This window comes from Octopus bimaculoides, chromosome 5 (assembly GCF_046866305.1).
Source record: "Octopus bimaculoides isolate indiv1 chromosome 5, ASM4686630v1, whole genome shotgun sequence".
Classification (NCBI taxonomy): domain Eukaryota; kingdom Metazoa; phylum Mollusca; class Cephalopoda; order Octopoda; family Octopodidae; genus Octopus; species Octopus bimaculoides.
Genome location: NC_142932.1, coordinates 63,072,953 through 63,089,028, shown reverse-complemented (window position 1 = coordinate 63,089,028; position 16,076 = coordinate 63,072,953). Strand labels below are relative to the sequence as shown.

Below are 16,076 nucleotides of genomic sequence, written 5' to 3'. Positions count from 1 at the left end.
TTTGATATTTCTTGTAATGTTGGGTGATTCTCAGCCAACAGGGCGATGTCATAGGCAAAATCCAAGTCTGTTAGCCAGTCCCTCGCCATCCATGATATGTCTATAGCCAGTCCAACCATTGATCTTTGCATAACAAAATCGATGATCATTGGAAACAACACTGGTGACAGGAAACAGTTTCGTCTTACTCCAGTGATGATCTTAAAAAAACCAGTGTATCCATACTCTGTTCTAATGCAGCAGCTTGAGTTGTAGAAACTGCTAAACAGACTGATGTAATCGTCCAATATTCCATACACTTTTGCAATCTTCCAAAAGGTTTGTCTATGCACACTGTCAAATACCTTTTTGGAGTCAATGAAGTTTATTATTAATGGTTTTTTGGTGTTCTATGCATTGTTCTACGATGTTGCACAGTGTGAATATTTGCTTGCAGCACAATCTGCTGGGTTAAAATTTGGCTTGTTGTTCTCTCAGCTTTACATCTAATGCAAACTTCAACTGGAACAGCAACAATGAGCACAGCACTTTACCTGGCGTTGTTATTCCCCTCCAGTTTTGGCAGTTGCTCAAATCTCCCTTCTTTGGTAGTTTAATAATTTCTTCTTTGGTCCACTCTTCAGGTACCCTTTTTACCACCCAGCATGCATTACATAACTGTGTCAACCTTTCAACCATGATCTGGCCACCCACTTTCATTAATTTTGCTGAAATGTTGTCCAGTCCAGGTACTTTATTGTTTTCTAGTCTCTTCACTGCTTCTCTCACTTCATCTTCCCTTATCGCTCCCCTTCCTCCTGCCAAATGTTCTATTTGTTGGTCCTCTAAATTCAATTTTATTGTTAGTGCTGGTTGGTTTAGGGTTTCTTTAAAGTGTTCCACCCATCTTGCATTTTGTTGTTCTTCACTTAGCAAAGTCTTCTCATTCTTAGCTTTCACTGGCAGACTGCCCCCTCCTGTTTGATCCTGTTAAATCTCTCATGATTCTGTATAGAGTTCTGATGTCATTTTTGTTTGTTTCTGAGCTTCTTTAATCTTTCCTTCCACCCATCTTCTTTTGTCACTCCTGCATCCTCTCTTCACCTGCCTATCTGCCACTCGACACTACTCTTCTGTTGCTTTTCTCTCTTTTTCTGTTTTTGTTTAGTCCCTTCTTCTTTTCTTTTCCTTCCTGCTGTCAATCAACAGCCATGTATCTGGTGTAATCCATCTTTCCTGATATGTTTTTTTCCATCCTTGCACTTTGGGTAAAAGCACTTTTGAACATATTCCATTGTTCTTCCAAATCTCCGGTCTGTTGCAGTGGTTGGGACCGGTTAACTACCATAGTGTCATGGTCTTGAAAATGGGAAGAAAGTATTGCCAATGTACAGATCATTCATACTGCAGAATAACAAAAAGTGCTCTCCATTTTCAGTTGTTTTGCTTCCACTTGCATGCAGTCCTTTCACTTGCTCTAATTCGAATCTAGCTGAGCATTCCAGTCCTTCACAACCAACTTGATGCCAAAGTGTGGTGTGCTATTCATCACATCATGTAGTTGTTAATGAAAATTATCCTTTTCTGTTTCTTCTGTTGGTGGATAGGATGATGGTGGTCTTGACAAATCTGGTTTGAAATCATGCAGAAATAATGCAATCATTGACTGGTTGCCAGCTGATAAGAAACTTTGTGGCCTCTTTATCTAGCACCAGCCCCACATCTCAGACATGGCGCTCTTGATGTCCAGAGTAGAGCATGGTAATTTTCCCCCTTTCTATCCAACATATTTCACTTATTCTCGAGATGCTCAACTAATAGTTGTTAAATTTTCGCAGCAACAGTGTCAGTCCCCACATTCCAATCCTTGTTAGTTTTTTTTGCAGTTATGAGTTGGCTCTTCACTAGGGTCCAGGACACCTCCCAGTTTTCCCCTGGATCAGTCACGAAATCTTTGTTTGCAGCACTCTAAGTTTTTACAGGGTCAGATTGCTAGCCCAAAGCCTAACCCTCCTCCTTTCTCATCCTGGACTTGGGACCAGGCCATATGACTATCCATTAAAAAATTTAACTGTTGAAAGGAAAGCAAAAGCCTGAATTCCATAAATAACAAAAAAAATCTTTTAAATCAATGACTGCAAAGAGACTGTGCTGAATACCAACATGAGAAAAGCCCCCCCACCACCCGTGGACACTCAAATGAAATGACTTTCCATGATTCTCTCACTGTATCCATGTATGTCATGGAAGCTGTTATGATGTTTGCTAACATGTTCATTTAACCCTTTCGTTACCATATTTCTAACCAAAATACACCCCTTATGTGTTTCAATTAATTTCTAACATAATCATAAATTTAGTCTGGTTTCATTAAACAACTCTAACTTTTTTATTTATCAACATATCAATGTGATTTTTGGAAGATAATTTAACGAAAGGTTCTCAACCAATTCTTTTGTCACAAAGTGACTGTAATTACAGGTAAATTCACATAAATTCAACAAAATATAAAATTATTTAAATTATTCAAACATCGCTATAGAAAATGGGTTATTAGCTAATATTCAATTGGGTATACAACAAAATTTTACTATAGAAGAGTTGTGCACATTACTGGATTCATCAGGTGAATTTAACACACAAAAGACAGGTGTACCATAAAGGTATAAATAAAACAAAAGACTAGAATTTGTCTGTGAAGAAAACTAGAAAACAAAATACACATACACCATCAACTAGATTAAATAAGCTCTCCCACATACATAGATACACAGAAATATACAATAATGATTTACAAAAGAAATTAATCAAAATTCGTCACTCACCTTACAGGTAAATCAAAATTACACATAAAGAAAAATAAAAACAAAGTAAATTTGAAAATATTTATAAAATCAAATCACACATATATACAAATCAAACAATATTTCTATCATGAAAACTTGTAAAGCACCCTGCTCTACATAATGCAACCTTACAGAATGCACATTGGAAAGTTGTTCCAACAGCCCTTCCACTAAGAGCTTTCCTTTTTTGATGAAGGCATTCACGACACTGCTTTTTGCGACCCTCGATTTTTTTCTAATTTACAAAGATCGGCTGAATTCAGAGGGATATCTCTCTGGCAGGCTTTGCCTTTTCTCCCTACAGTTATTTTTTTTTAGGAATAACCAGCTCTTAGTTGCGTTGCTACATCTGCACGGAACTGCAGATGGTCGCATCGCTGGCCCCGATTTGGTATATAGTATAAATGCATTAGTAATACTCATATTTACTATATACCAAACCAGGTATCGCCACCATTTATTCCCTGGTCTGCCAACTGGATAATAAGACATCATCTGATTCAGCTGATCTACACTACCTATGTACCTGTTATAATCGAGGTTCACAAACCCTAACCCTAACACTGTAGTGAAAATCATACAGGTGTTAATCTGAAAATTTAACAATCTTTTTTAAAACACTTTTACTTACTAACATTTTTTTTATTTAGTGTGTGTGTGTGTTGCCCATATACACTTAAGACTTAGTTGTGGGTTGGGATCTTGATCGGCAGAGGTCATTATTATTATTATTTATTATTATTATTATTATTATTATTATTATTATTATTATTATTATTTTAAATTTTTCCCATAAGGGTGGCTTTGGGCAGGTGGAGAATAGTCGATTATATTGACCCCTGTGTTCAACTGGTACTTATTTTTTAGACCCCGAAAGGATGAAAAGCAAAGTCAACTTCGGTAGAATTTGAACTCAGAACGTAGAGATGGGCACAAACCTCCCATCACTACACTGGTTCTGCAGAACAGGGTTGAGTGTGAAAACCAAATTCAAAGTGTAAATATAGATGTTTTTGAATACACACTCATACATACAAATACACACATACATACAAATATCTGTCATTCTCTTCCAAATACGATCGACAGTCAAACATTTATTCCTTACAAACTGAATTTTTTTAATATCTTTCTTAAAATGCATTTACTTACTACCATAGACACAGAATACACATCAATACACACATACATACAAATACCTGTCATTTTTTATATTTAGTGTGTATGTGTTTGTTGCCCATCTGTATATATATAAAAGAGAGGATGTGTGTGTGTGTATGTACGTGAATGAAGTTTATGCACGTCCACAAATTAGCACGCATGTCGCTCCAATTTTAGGAGGAGATGTGTCATGACCTTATGTGCATTTTAGCGAAGTTTTTCTCTCAGAGGCACCCGCGTATAGCTGTAAAAATCGATAAACTTTTACCAATTTTGAAGTTTGTTGACATGGCAAAGCCAAATCTGTACGTACGCGCGTGAAGGTGAGAGAGAGAGAGAGACAGAGAAATTGTATGTTTGTGAGAGGGAGGGTGAAGAAGAGATACATTTTGTTTGCCAGCGCCTGTGTGGTAGGCAGATAACAAGCAAAAAGAAAAAAACGCAGGAAACAACAAGCAAAAAGAAAAAAATACCTTCTCTCTCTCTCTCTCCCTCCCTTACACATACATGCCAGTTATCTCTCTTTCTTTTTTTCTTTCTCACACACACACACACACACACACCAACATTACACATAAAACACATGTTGCCAAAAAGAAATACACGCTTTCTTTTTATAGTGAGTATGCCAGACAGAAAGTGTGGTGTGTATGTGAAGTTCTTTTGTTAGTGTGAGAGAGCAGCATGTGTGTTTGTGTAATGTTGCTGTGTATGTGAGACAGGGAGAGAGAGAAAGAAAGAGAGATAACTGGCATGTGTGTAAGGGAGGGAGAGAGATAGAGAGGGAGAGCATGCTCTCTCTATCTCTTTCGCGTTCTTTCCAAACACTTTTTATGGAAACTGCTGAATTGATGTAAACAAACCCATGTGGTCTGATTTTCATGTTTCTAGGTATTGTACCGTAAATCGCCATTTCCAAAATATATTTATTTTAAATCATTTATCCGTATTTATTCGTATATATATGCAACGCAAGATGTGTGTATGTGTTTTGTTGATATACGGGCAACACACACACATACGAACATGTATGCGTACAAAAAATATGTATGCAATTGGTGTACATATTGTATTACACGTGTATAAGGGATGACCACTAGGTGGACATCCAATATGCTAGAAAGAGGTCATCAACGACCCAACCACAAAGAAAAATAATGTTCTCCAGAAAAATTTCGCAAAACGTCAGAACAGGACAAAATGAGAAATATACAGAATAAAGAATTATCTATGGACTGCTGCACTTTCGAACATTAACATTTTACTTACGTAACATCCGTGTTCTCATATATATATATATATATATATATATATATATATATATATATATATATATATATATACTTAAGACTTTATTGTGATCTGAACAGAACCGCTTCTGATACAGAGAATCGGGAGCCCTTTTGGTCATTCTATTTTCCTTGCTGGAAGGGTTCCTAACCCATGGGCAAAGAGGGGTTAGATGATGGCGGTGGTGTTTTCAAAGGGATGGCATGTGTAACCTGATCACCTCTGCCGATCAAACTCCCAACCCATGCGCTCCAGTTGCTACACTTATTCTGCCCAAATTTGACGTCATGTTACTTAGTTTGGTTTGAAATAAAGAACTTGATTAGCTTAATAATCCCAACTTCATCCTGGGCAAAGCCGGGCTATACTGCTAGTCTTAATATATAATGCTGAAGTTCTGAATCTGTGTGAAGCCTTTTTAAAAGTTTATAGAAATCCACATTTTCCACTTTTTTGTCCGAACCCTAACCCTGTAGTGAAAATCGTGCCGATGTTAATCTGAAAATTTAACAATCTTTTTTAAAACACTTTTACTTACTAACATTTTTAGTGTGTATGTGTGTTGCCCATTAAGACTTAGTTGTGGGTTGGGAGTTTGATCTGCAGAGGTCATTATTATTATTATTACTATTATTATTATAAATTTTTCCCACAAGGGCGGCTTGGGGCAGGTGGAGAATAGTTGATTATATCGACCCCTGTGTCCACCTGGTACTTATTTTTTAGACCCCTAAAGGATGAAAGACAAAGTCAACTTCAGCGGAATTTTAACTCAGAACGTAGAGATGGGCACAAACATCCCATCGCTACACTGATTCTGCAGAACAGGGTTGAGTGCGAAAACCAACTTTAAAGTGTAAATATAGATGTTTTTGAATACACACTCATACATACATACGTACAAATACACACATACATACAAATAAACACATACATACAAATACCTGTCAGTCTCTTCCAAATACGATTGACAGTCAAACATTTATTCTCTACAAACTGAATTTTTTTAATCATTTTTCTTAAAACGCATTTACTTACTGCCATATATAGAGAGAGAGAGACACAGAATACACATTAATACACATATATATACAAATACCTGTCATTTTTTTTATTTAGTGTGTGTGTGTGTGTTGCCCATCTTAATATATAATGCTGAAGTTCTGTATCTGTGTGAAGCCTTTTTAAAAGTTTATAGAAATCCACATTTTCCACTTTTTCGTACAAATTTTTCTCTCAGTGGAATTTTCTCGATGTGAACTTTCCAGTGCAGTAATTACATTTTTTAAATTCCGTTTACTTTGTGTGATTTAAGGGAGATTTGGCTGTTGTTTCTAGCAACTTTTATATTTCTTCCTTTCTACCTGTACCGGCATTCTTACACATCGATCACAAGCTCAACATATAATATACTAAGTAAGAGTAAAAGAGGTAGAGAGAGAGAGAGAGAGAGAGAGTGATACTTACAAAGTCATAGATTAACTTGGTTTAAGACTATTCTTTCCTTCTACCTTTTCACTCTTACTTCGTTCTTCTTCCTCTCTCCCATTTAATAGCTTTCTTCTATCCCTCTACCTCTAACATATTTTTCATAACATAGAAACGTAAAAACACACACACGTGATCTGTGACAACATACACATAAACACATCAACATTATAGATATAAGATTTAGTTTCTGTGTGTTTCTTATATAAACATGCGCACGCATTGCTATTTTATAACTGTCTTCCGTTCTCCCTTCCTCTCTTTCTCTTTCTTTATTGCTCCCATTCTCTATTCCTTTCTCCCCCTCTCTTTCTTTTCCTCTCTCCCTCTTCTTTCTCGCTCTCTCAAACACATACACGCGCATGTACACACAAGCATTCACTACAAGATAACTCATGTTCATCAATGTTTTGTAAATATACAAACCACAGAGCTTATGGACAACACATTGCAAATCAGTGAACTTCATTACAAATGTGGGTAATTTTTCAGATTAACACCTGCACGATTTTCACTAGGGTGTTAGGGTTACGGTTTTTGGGTCAGGGTTACGGTTTTAGGGTTACAGTTAGGGTTAGGGTTACGATGAGGGTTAGTGTTGTGGTTACAGTTTTAGGGTCAGGGTTAGGGTTACGTAATCGTGTGGGTGTTAATCTGAAAAATTACAGAAATGTGAAAACTACTGACACTGCCATCTGTTATAACTTTTGTTGTTCTGTTTAATATGTACATAGATTATGCCTCCAAACAAGAGAGCTTGCTGGGGAAAGAAAGCAACCGGTTTAAAAAGACAGCAAGACTGCAGCAATTCACCACATTCCAGAAGCTACTTTGAACATAATGCAAAATGATGCATCATCATCTACTGCCCAATCTGATAGAATTCTGGCAGAACTGTGTAGCAACAGATCGCCAGCAATTGCTTCATCAGAAATTGCCGTCCTACCTCCTGCGAAAAGGAATTACCCTGCTATGTATAATGAAGGCAGTGCAAAAAGTTGTTTTGCACAAGCATTTGTATAGCCAATTAGACGGATGAAATTTACGTACACTTAATAATGTTACACAAAACAGCATTCAGACTTTCCCTATTAATTTCGTCTTTTGAATTATGAACATATTTACATCATAAGGGTGTTTTCATTGTAAGGCTTTCTTTTTTAGTTGATTTTCATCTAGCAAGACTTATCGTAGATGGCGTAATAAGTCACACCCGGACAACGTCGGGTTATACTGCTAGTATAGTATAAATGCATTAGTAATACTCATATTTACTATATACCAAACCAGGTATTGCCACTATTTATTCCCCTGTCTGCCAACTGGATAATAAGACATCAACTGATTCAGCTGATCTACACCACCCATGTACCTGTTATAATCGAGGTTCACAAACGGCATGTCATTTTCATCCATATGTGACTGTGCACAGGTAGACAGAAAATTAATCTGCCTCTTATCTCTATGCGGTCGCTAGCAAATTTCCTTTCTGCCGTTGAATTATTTCACCTTTTTTTTTTAATTTTTCTTTTTTTATATCCAACGGCAGTCCTTTTCTACTAGCGATCACTGTAGCACATGAATGTGTTGCCACAGTATCTAAATTCTCTGCAAGTTTGACTGTACTGAAAAATTGGTCAAAAAATATTATACGGCTCTGGTTATGGTATCGAAGTGATAAATTCCAGACCACATCATACCCTAGGCCATGCTGACTTATATAATTGTCTCTTTTTCCTGTGTAAAATTCAAATCCAGAGCAGTGCCCAGTATTTGATTCACAAATCTTCCAAACTTTGATCCCCCATTTTGTGGGCTTTCCTGGCATATACTGTCGAAAACGCACTCGGCCTTTATAGCCCACCATACCTTCATCAATTGATGTCTCCCTAGTCTATAAACTGTTTTATATGTGTTTTGAACACAGTCAATGAGGGGTCTTATTTTAAATAAGGGATCAAAGTCTGGTTCTCCACGTACTGGTGTACTGCTCGTGTCTCTTACATGTAGATATTGAGTTAATTTCAAAAATCGTGTCCTCGTTATTATACTTAATTTGTTATTCTGGGTAACTTTCTAATGCCCATAATAATATTTATGGCAAAATATGCCTTAATTTCATTCAAGTTTGTGGGAAACCACAAACTATCCTTTTTTATGCTTTGTTTACATTCAACGTAACGGTTTGTTTCTGCCGTAATCATTTCAAATAGGTACATCGGAAAAAGCAAAAAGAAATAGTTCGAAGCTTTGCTCTCCTGGGTAAGACTGTGACTTGGTCCAGTTTCTTCAGAAAAATCACTGAAAGAAAGAGTTTTTAAATTTTCACTCCATTCAGGTACCAATTCATTATCTTTATCGCTATCATCGGAGCTCTCGGATTCACTGCTTTCACTTTCGGAAAATGAAACATCAGATTCATTATCAAATACCATGTGCTTTTTTTTTTCGGTTACAGAGTTAGATTTATCAAGGTCTTCAAAGGAAAATCCTTTGAATTCTGACTCGCTGCTTGACAGAATAAAATTTGTATCCATTTTCTGTCAGAATTACAAATTTTTAAAAACACAACAGGAACAAATTTGGAAGAAAATCTCACAAAATTCACAAAATTAAAATAACACGTCGATCGTTATACAAAACTATAGCTGAACTGCTTACGCAGTATAATCACTTGTTTTCACGAATATTCTAACAAGATTTGCTCTGATATTCTCATTTAAATATGAATATGTGATTACGGGCAGTTTTGAGCAGCTTGGTCACATGAACCAAAATGTTTTTCGGGCGGCTTGGTAACGAAAGGGTTAAGTGACCAGCCATCTCCCTGAAGGGATTTGTGATTTGTCTGTTTTCCTACTTACCAAAACTTTAGCCTTTGCTAAATTATTTCTGCAATTATTTCTGTCTGAGGCATCACCTTTACCTTTGTAGCAGTTGACTATAGTGCTGCTACATCATACCCCACCCAACCAGATATTTTAAGGCCCTTTGATTCCAAACCTTGCTTCCACATCTGAAATTTCTACTCTAGTTCTGGCAGTGATTAAAATATAAGAACAAGGTCATCAGCATAGAGGAACTCTCAAGAGCAGCCCATCTTAAATTCTTCTGTTATGGCTTGGAGGACTATGATGAACAAGAGAAGGCTGAGAACCAATCGTTGGTCAACTCCTACATGTACACTGAATTCAGTTCTATACTTGTTGCTAACTTTCACCTTCCTGACAGCACTCCTATACATGGCTTGTATGGCTCTCACCAACCACTCATCTAACCCAAGCTTCTGCATTGACCATCAGAGTGGAGGACCCCGTCAAAGGTTTTTTTCTATTTCAACAAAAGACAAGTACAGAAGTTTATTTTTGGCTAAATACTTCTCTTGCAGCTGCCTTACCAGGAATATAGCATCAGTAGTGCTTCTCTGTAGCACAAAACCAAACTGCATTTCATCTAGACTAATTAGTTGAGCTATAACCCTCTCTGAAACTTTCATCATCTGGTCCAACAATTTGATACCTCTGTGATTATTTCTGTCTGAAGAATCACCTTTCCCTTTGTAGCAGTTGACTATAATGCTGCCACTCCATATTCCACTCCACCAGATATTTTAGGCATCTCTGCAGTGATTCCTGATGGGCTGGGGGTTTCCTCTGTCTTCATATCCTTCATGGTTTGATCTAGCAATCTACCATCTATTCGGATAGCTGGTCCCTCTGTTGTGTCCACATTAGACAGACTCTCCTTCTCTCATGTGTTCTCTGCATTTAGCAGTGTTCTCTAGTGGCACGGGTGCTTCAAAAGTGGAAGAACGTCCATGGAAGACAATGAACAATCTGGAAGACCTGCCACAAGCATCACCCTTGGAAATGTGGAGAAACTTCATCAGCTTGTGCATGAGGATCAGTCTCTTTCTTTGCAGAATCACTAACTGCAACTAAACCACCATCCATGTGAATGCACTTCTCTCCTACAACATCAGAATTTTCACTGACACACTGTCTTGCAAACCAAAAATACTTCAAGCTGCTGGTTCTCACACTGCAGAACACTGGCGAACTTTTTCCTTTCTGCTTCTCTCTTAGCTAAGTATACCTGCTTCTTTGCTTCAAAAAGTTCCCAGACTAGTTGTGTTTAATAAAAAGTAATTTATTTACCTAAGTTTTAACATCATCTCCTTCAAAATAGTCACCTTGCACAGCAATACACCAGTGTTCCTGTCACTTTTGGAATCTAGCCTAGAAGTTGTTTTCCATAAGTGGATTGAGGACCTTCTGTGATTTGGTCTGGATCTTGACAATGGTGTAAAAATGGCAATCCTTCAGTTGCATTTTCATCTTGGGTTCACAGGTGCTAATTCTGGTGAATAGGGCAGGTGTGGAAATGATACCATGTTGTTTTTAGCGAAAACTTACTGAGTGAGGAGAGCTTGGTGATAGGGTGCATTGATGTTGTGAAGAATCCAATTCTTGTGCTCCACAAATCTGCTCACTTTTGCTGAATGTCCTCCCTCAAACGCTTCAAAATGTTGCAGTAGAACTCTTTATTGACAGTCTAGCCCTGAGAGACGGATTCGTGACGCAAAATATCGTAGATGCCAAAAAAAAAAAAAAATGAGCATGCTCTTGACGGAGCTGCAACTCTATCGTGCCTTCTTCAGTTGTGAAAATGAAGGCCTCTTCCATTGTGATGACTGCTGCTTCATTTCAGGGTCGTACCTATAGATCCAACTCTTGTCACTAGTGATGATCCTTGACATGAAGGATGGGTCATCAGTGGCACACTGATGGAAATCTCGGCAGACTTTGACGCAATGTTCTTTCTTCTCAGTGGTCAACAGGCGGGGGACAAACTTGGCAGAGGCATGCTCCATGTTCAATTCAGATGTTAAAATTGCCTGCACGAACCCATACAACAGACCAACAATATCAGCAATGTCACTCATCCTCCTGACGATCCTCATGCACAAGCTGATGAATTTTTTCCACATTTCTAGGGGTGATGCTTATGACAGGTCTTCCAGATTGCCCATTGTCTTCCATGGGCGTTCTTCCACTTTGGAAGCACCTGTGCCACTTGAAACATTGAATATGACCCATTGCCTTGTCACTGTAAGCTTGCTGAAACATGCTCAATGTTTCTGTAGAAGACTTCCCAAGTTTAACACAAAATTTCTTGCTGGCTCTTTTGTTCCAACTTCCTGTCCATGACAAAATCACAGACTACAACATACATATAATCACAAATTTCACAACTTGTGAAGTAAACACAGTGATGTTACTTGGCAGACTGCCTCTTAAAGGTCACAGGTAACTCTCACTGCACAAGTAAATAGGAAAGGGATGCTGTTGGATTGTGAACCTCAATTATAACAGGCTGTTGTAGTTTGGCTGAATCAGATGATAAGCCATTACCAAGTCAGCTGACCTGGTAATAAAAGGCAGCGATACTTGGTTTGGTATATAGTAAATATGAGTATGATTAATGCATTTATACTATATACTAAACCAGGAGGAACTCAAAAGCGATGCTACCATCTGTAGTTCCAAGCAGATGTAGCAATGCAGTTAACGGAGCTGGTCTTTCTTAAAAAATAAAAAAAACACTATTGGGAGAAAAACTAAAGCCTGCCAGAGGGATATCCCTCTGAATTCAGCCGATCTCCATAAATTAAAGAAAACTGACAGCCACAAATGTCTTCATCAAAAAAGGAAAGTTCTCAGTGGATGGGACATTGAAACAAGTTTCCATTTTGCATTCTGCAAGCATGCGATATTTACAGTAGGGTGCTTTACAAGTTACCATCAATGAAATGTTGTGTGATTTATATACATATAATTTGACTTTATAAATATTTTTTTCAAATTTACCTCATTTTTATTTTTTATTTACATGAAAGGTAAGTGATAAATTTTGATCAATTTGTATTATGAATCATTATTATATATGATTTGTTAAGGTTATCTCTACAGATATTCTACAGAAATTATAGCCAGCACTGATTTTCATTATGATGTTCTGTATCCAAGACATCAAATGTAAACAATGAAGTTGAAGATGAAAAAATGCATAATGAAATACTGTCCCTACAAGTCATTAATATTTACATTATTATAAATGTTTCTGTGTATTTATGTATGCATGTGAGTTTATTTCATTTAGTTACTGGTATTCTTTTATTTGTTTCAGTCATTTGGCTGTGGCCATGCTGGAGCACTTCCTTTTAGACAAACAAATTGACTCCAGGATTTATTCTTTGTAAGCCTAGACCTTATTCTATTGGTCTCTTGCCAAACCGTTAAGTTACAGAGACATAAACACACCAACATTGGTGGGGGACAGACAGACACAAACATACAGATGCATATATATATACGACAGACTTCTTTTCAATTTTCGTCTACCGAATCCACTCACAAGGCTTTGGTCAGCTCAAGGCTATAATAGAAGACACTTGCCCAAGGTGCCATGCAAGCTACTTACCACACAGCCACTCCTATGCCTATATGTATTTCATTTTCTAGTTTTCTTCAGTTTTCTTCTAGTATTTCATTCTATTTTTACCTTTATTACTGCTATCTTATATGCATTTAAGTTCAACTGATAATCCACTAATGTACACAATTCTTTGATATAAAAATTGTGTTGTATACTCAATTGAATATTAGCTAATAACTCATTTTCTATGCTGATGTTCAAACAAAACTGAAATAATTTAATATATAGTTGTATTTACCTGTAATTAGAGTTGCATTATGACAAAAATTATGCAATAGATCTGTTTAAGAACATCTTCAATTGTGTTCCAAAAATCATCTTAATATGTTGATAAATAGGCGCAGAAGTGGCTGTGTGGTAAGTAGCTGGTTCCGGGTTCAGCCCCACTGCGTGGCACCTTGGGCAAGTGTCTTCTGCTATAGCCTCGGGCCGACCAAAGCCTTGTGAGTGGATTTGGTAGACGGAAACTGAAAGAAGCCTGTCGTATATATGTGTGTGTGTGTGTGTTTTTGTGTGTCTGTGTTTGTCCCCCCCACCCCCAACATCGCTTGATAACCGATGCTGGTGTGTTTTCGTCCCCGTAACTTAGCGGTTTGGCAAAAGAGACCGATAGATTAAGTACTAGGCTTACAAAGAATAAGTCCTGGGGTCGATTTGCTCGACTAAAGGCGGTGCTCCAGCATGGCCGCAGTGAAATGACTGAAACAAGTAAAAGAGTAAAGAGTAAAAGAGTAATTATTTTATGAAGCCAGTCTAAATTCATGATTATATTAGATTTTAATTGAAACACATAAGAGTCATATTTTGGTCAGAAATGTAGTAGCAAAAGGGTTAAATAGCATTTAACCTAGATACAGTTCACAGTTCAACCACATTTTAAAAGTATATAACATTGATTATTTACCTGGAGTCATGTGAATAAATTTTGGGTCTGAAAGAAGTTTTTTCTGACAAATAAAACCTATAACAAAATCACTGTGCTCCTCAGCCATTTTAATTGTACCTGTAAAAAACAAACATAGAGCTCATTCTGTAACTATCATATGGTAAATAGATAAAACAATTAAGAAAAATAATTTTAAAAAATTAACTTACTTCTGGTATACTCTCCCTCTGCCAAATTACCTGCTGAACTCATTTCAGCTATAAGGACACATGCACGACTATCTGCCTTTCCGGACTGTGATAAAAACAAATATAATTCAAATGAGAGAGAGAAATAGATAGAGAGAGAGAAAGAGAGAGAGATAGAGAGAGAGAGAGAGAGAGAGGGGGAGAGAGAGAGAGAGAGAGAGAAAGAGAGAGAGAGAGTGCATTTTCATTCATAAATATGTATGTGTGTGAGATTTGCCTTCATCAAGCAGCTGCAAAAATGACTAACAGGATAAACTGACACATTTATCATTTGTTGATGAAGAACACTAAAATAAGTGATGGTATGTTGCCAACATATGACAGTCCCATGAAAAGGAAGGATGCCATTGCTATTTAGCCCTAGGAAACACCGTTTCCTGTTGGCCATGACACATTTTCTGTTTTCAAAGGAGGAGATAAGCACCTCCACCCACCAAAACCAGCATCCAGAGACTAGTTTCAGAGTCATTGCTCATCATCAGTCTGGAGTAGCATGGCTTGCTTGCTGAATTTTTTATTACGATAATATATATCGAATACAGAAGGGACACTAACAGGACAATACAAACAAAAGAAATGTTACTATGAGTTCGAATGAACCTTACATTTTAAAAATTTGATGATAAAATATATATATATATACAATATATGTTGACTTTTTTTTTTTTTTTTTTAATTTCAGAGAGGGGATACACCTGGCAGCCTGAAAAGCCCAGCGGCTATCCTTTCTTTTTCCAATGTTGACTAAGTCGGGTTACTAGCACCCACCTTTCTCATCACAGACTTTCATAGTTTCTCGAACACACTTTGCGACAGGATTCTCCTCTCCAGCCCTATCTTGCTCTTCAGATGGTATCTGAAGTAAAGTAGCAAACCAGGGCCAGAGATGAAGGATCCTGTCACAAATCCTTGCATTATAGTCCTCCATACACACTCTTTCAACACTGTAACAGTACAGAGAAAACATGCCTCACTTTCCTTCAAGAGTCCAGTTGGCGGAACAATCTTTATTATAGACTCAGCCGATTGCTGTACTCTCCCTAGATGTGACAACACGTGTTCTACGTAAATTATCAAGCTTGATAGCTCCCAACATTCTACAAAAGCATGCTGGCCGATTTCCTCATCTAGCCCACATCTTGGACATGCCAGTGGCACTGACATTCTGTGCCTGGATAACTTATCGTGAACAGGTAAAGTGTTCTTGTAACACTGCCAGGTCAGGGATTTTTGATAATTATCCAAATACCCTGGCCTGAAAGTTTTTTGAAACAGGTTGCCAAGTTGGTTCTCGTCAAACCCCAGAGCCCCTCCTAGGACATCATCATTTTTACACTCAACCAGCCCTCTGTAGAACTCCGAGGTGGTATTCCCACTGCCGGCCTTGCCCATCTTGTGGATAAGCACGAGTGCCTGTCAACACTCCTTTTGCCATACAGTCAGGTTATGTCTTTTAATGAAACCGGGTTTGAATCTTTCCAAGAAAGCTGGTCGCGGAAAGAATTCCTCTGCCGGTGGATTCCGTACCTTATCACCTTCCAGGTAGTACCAGAGATGCCTCGGCCTCAATGCATCATTAGCTAGGGCATCGCTAACCCACCCTTTAGCTGTTCCTGGCAGCAAACAGAGCACCTCAAGTGGCTTTCCCCCCTTCCACAAAAAGTGGAAAAAGGTGTTCCA

The 16,076-nt window shown here is 37.7% G+C and overlaps 1 protein-coding gene across 2 annotated transcripts in view; it reads right to left on the bottom strand.

The window, feature by feature from the left end:
* The window catches only part of LOC106884092 (uridine 5'-monophosphate synthase), a 161,131-nt gene that overhangs the window by 14,234 nt on the left and 130,821 nt on the right, over positions 1–16,076 (bottom strand). For both annotated transcript variants that reach the window (XM_089352341.1, XM_089352342.1), the window contains 2 exons: positions 14,358–14,442; positions 14,167–14,265 (listed from right to left, as the gene is read on the bottom strand). In XM_089352341.1, coding sequence (XP_089208467.1) covers positions 14,167–14,265; positions 14,358–14,442 — 184 coding nt within the window. The remainder of the gene's footprint in view (positions 1–14,166; positions 14,266–14,357; positions 14,443–16,076) is intronic.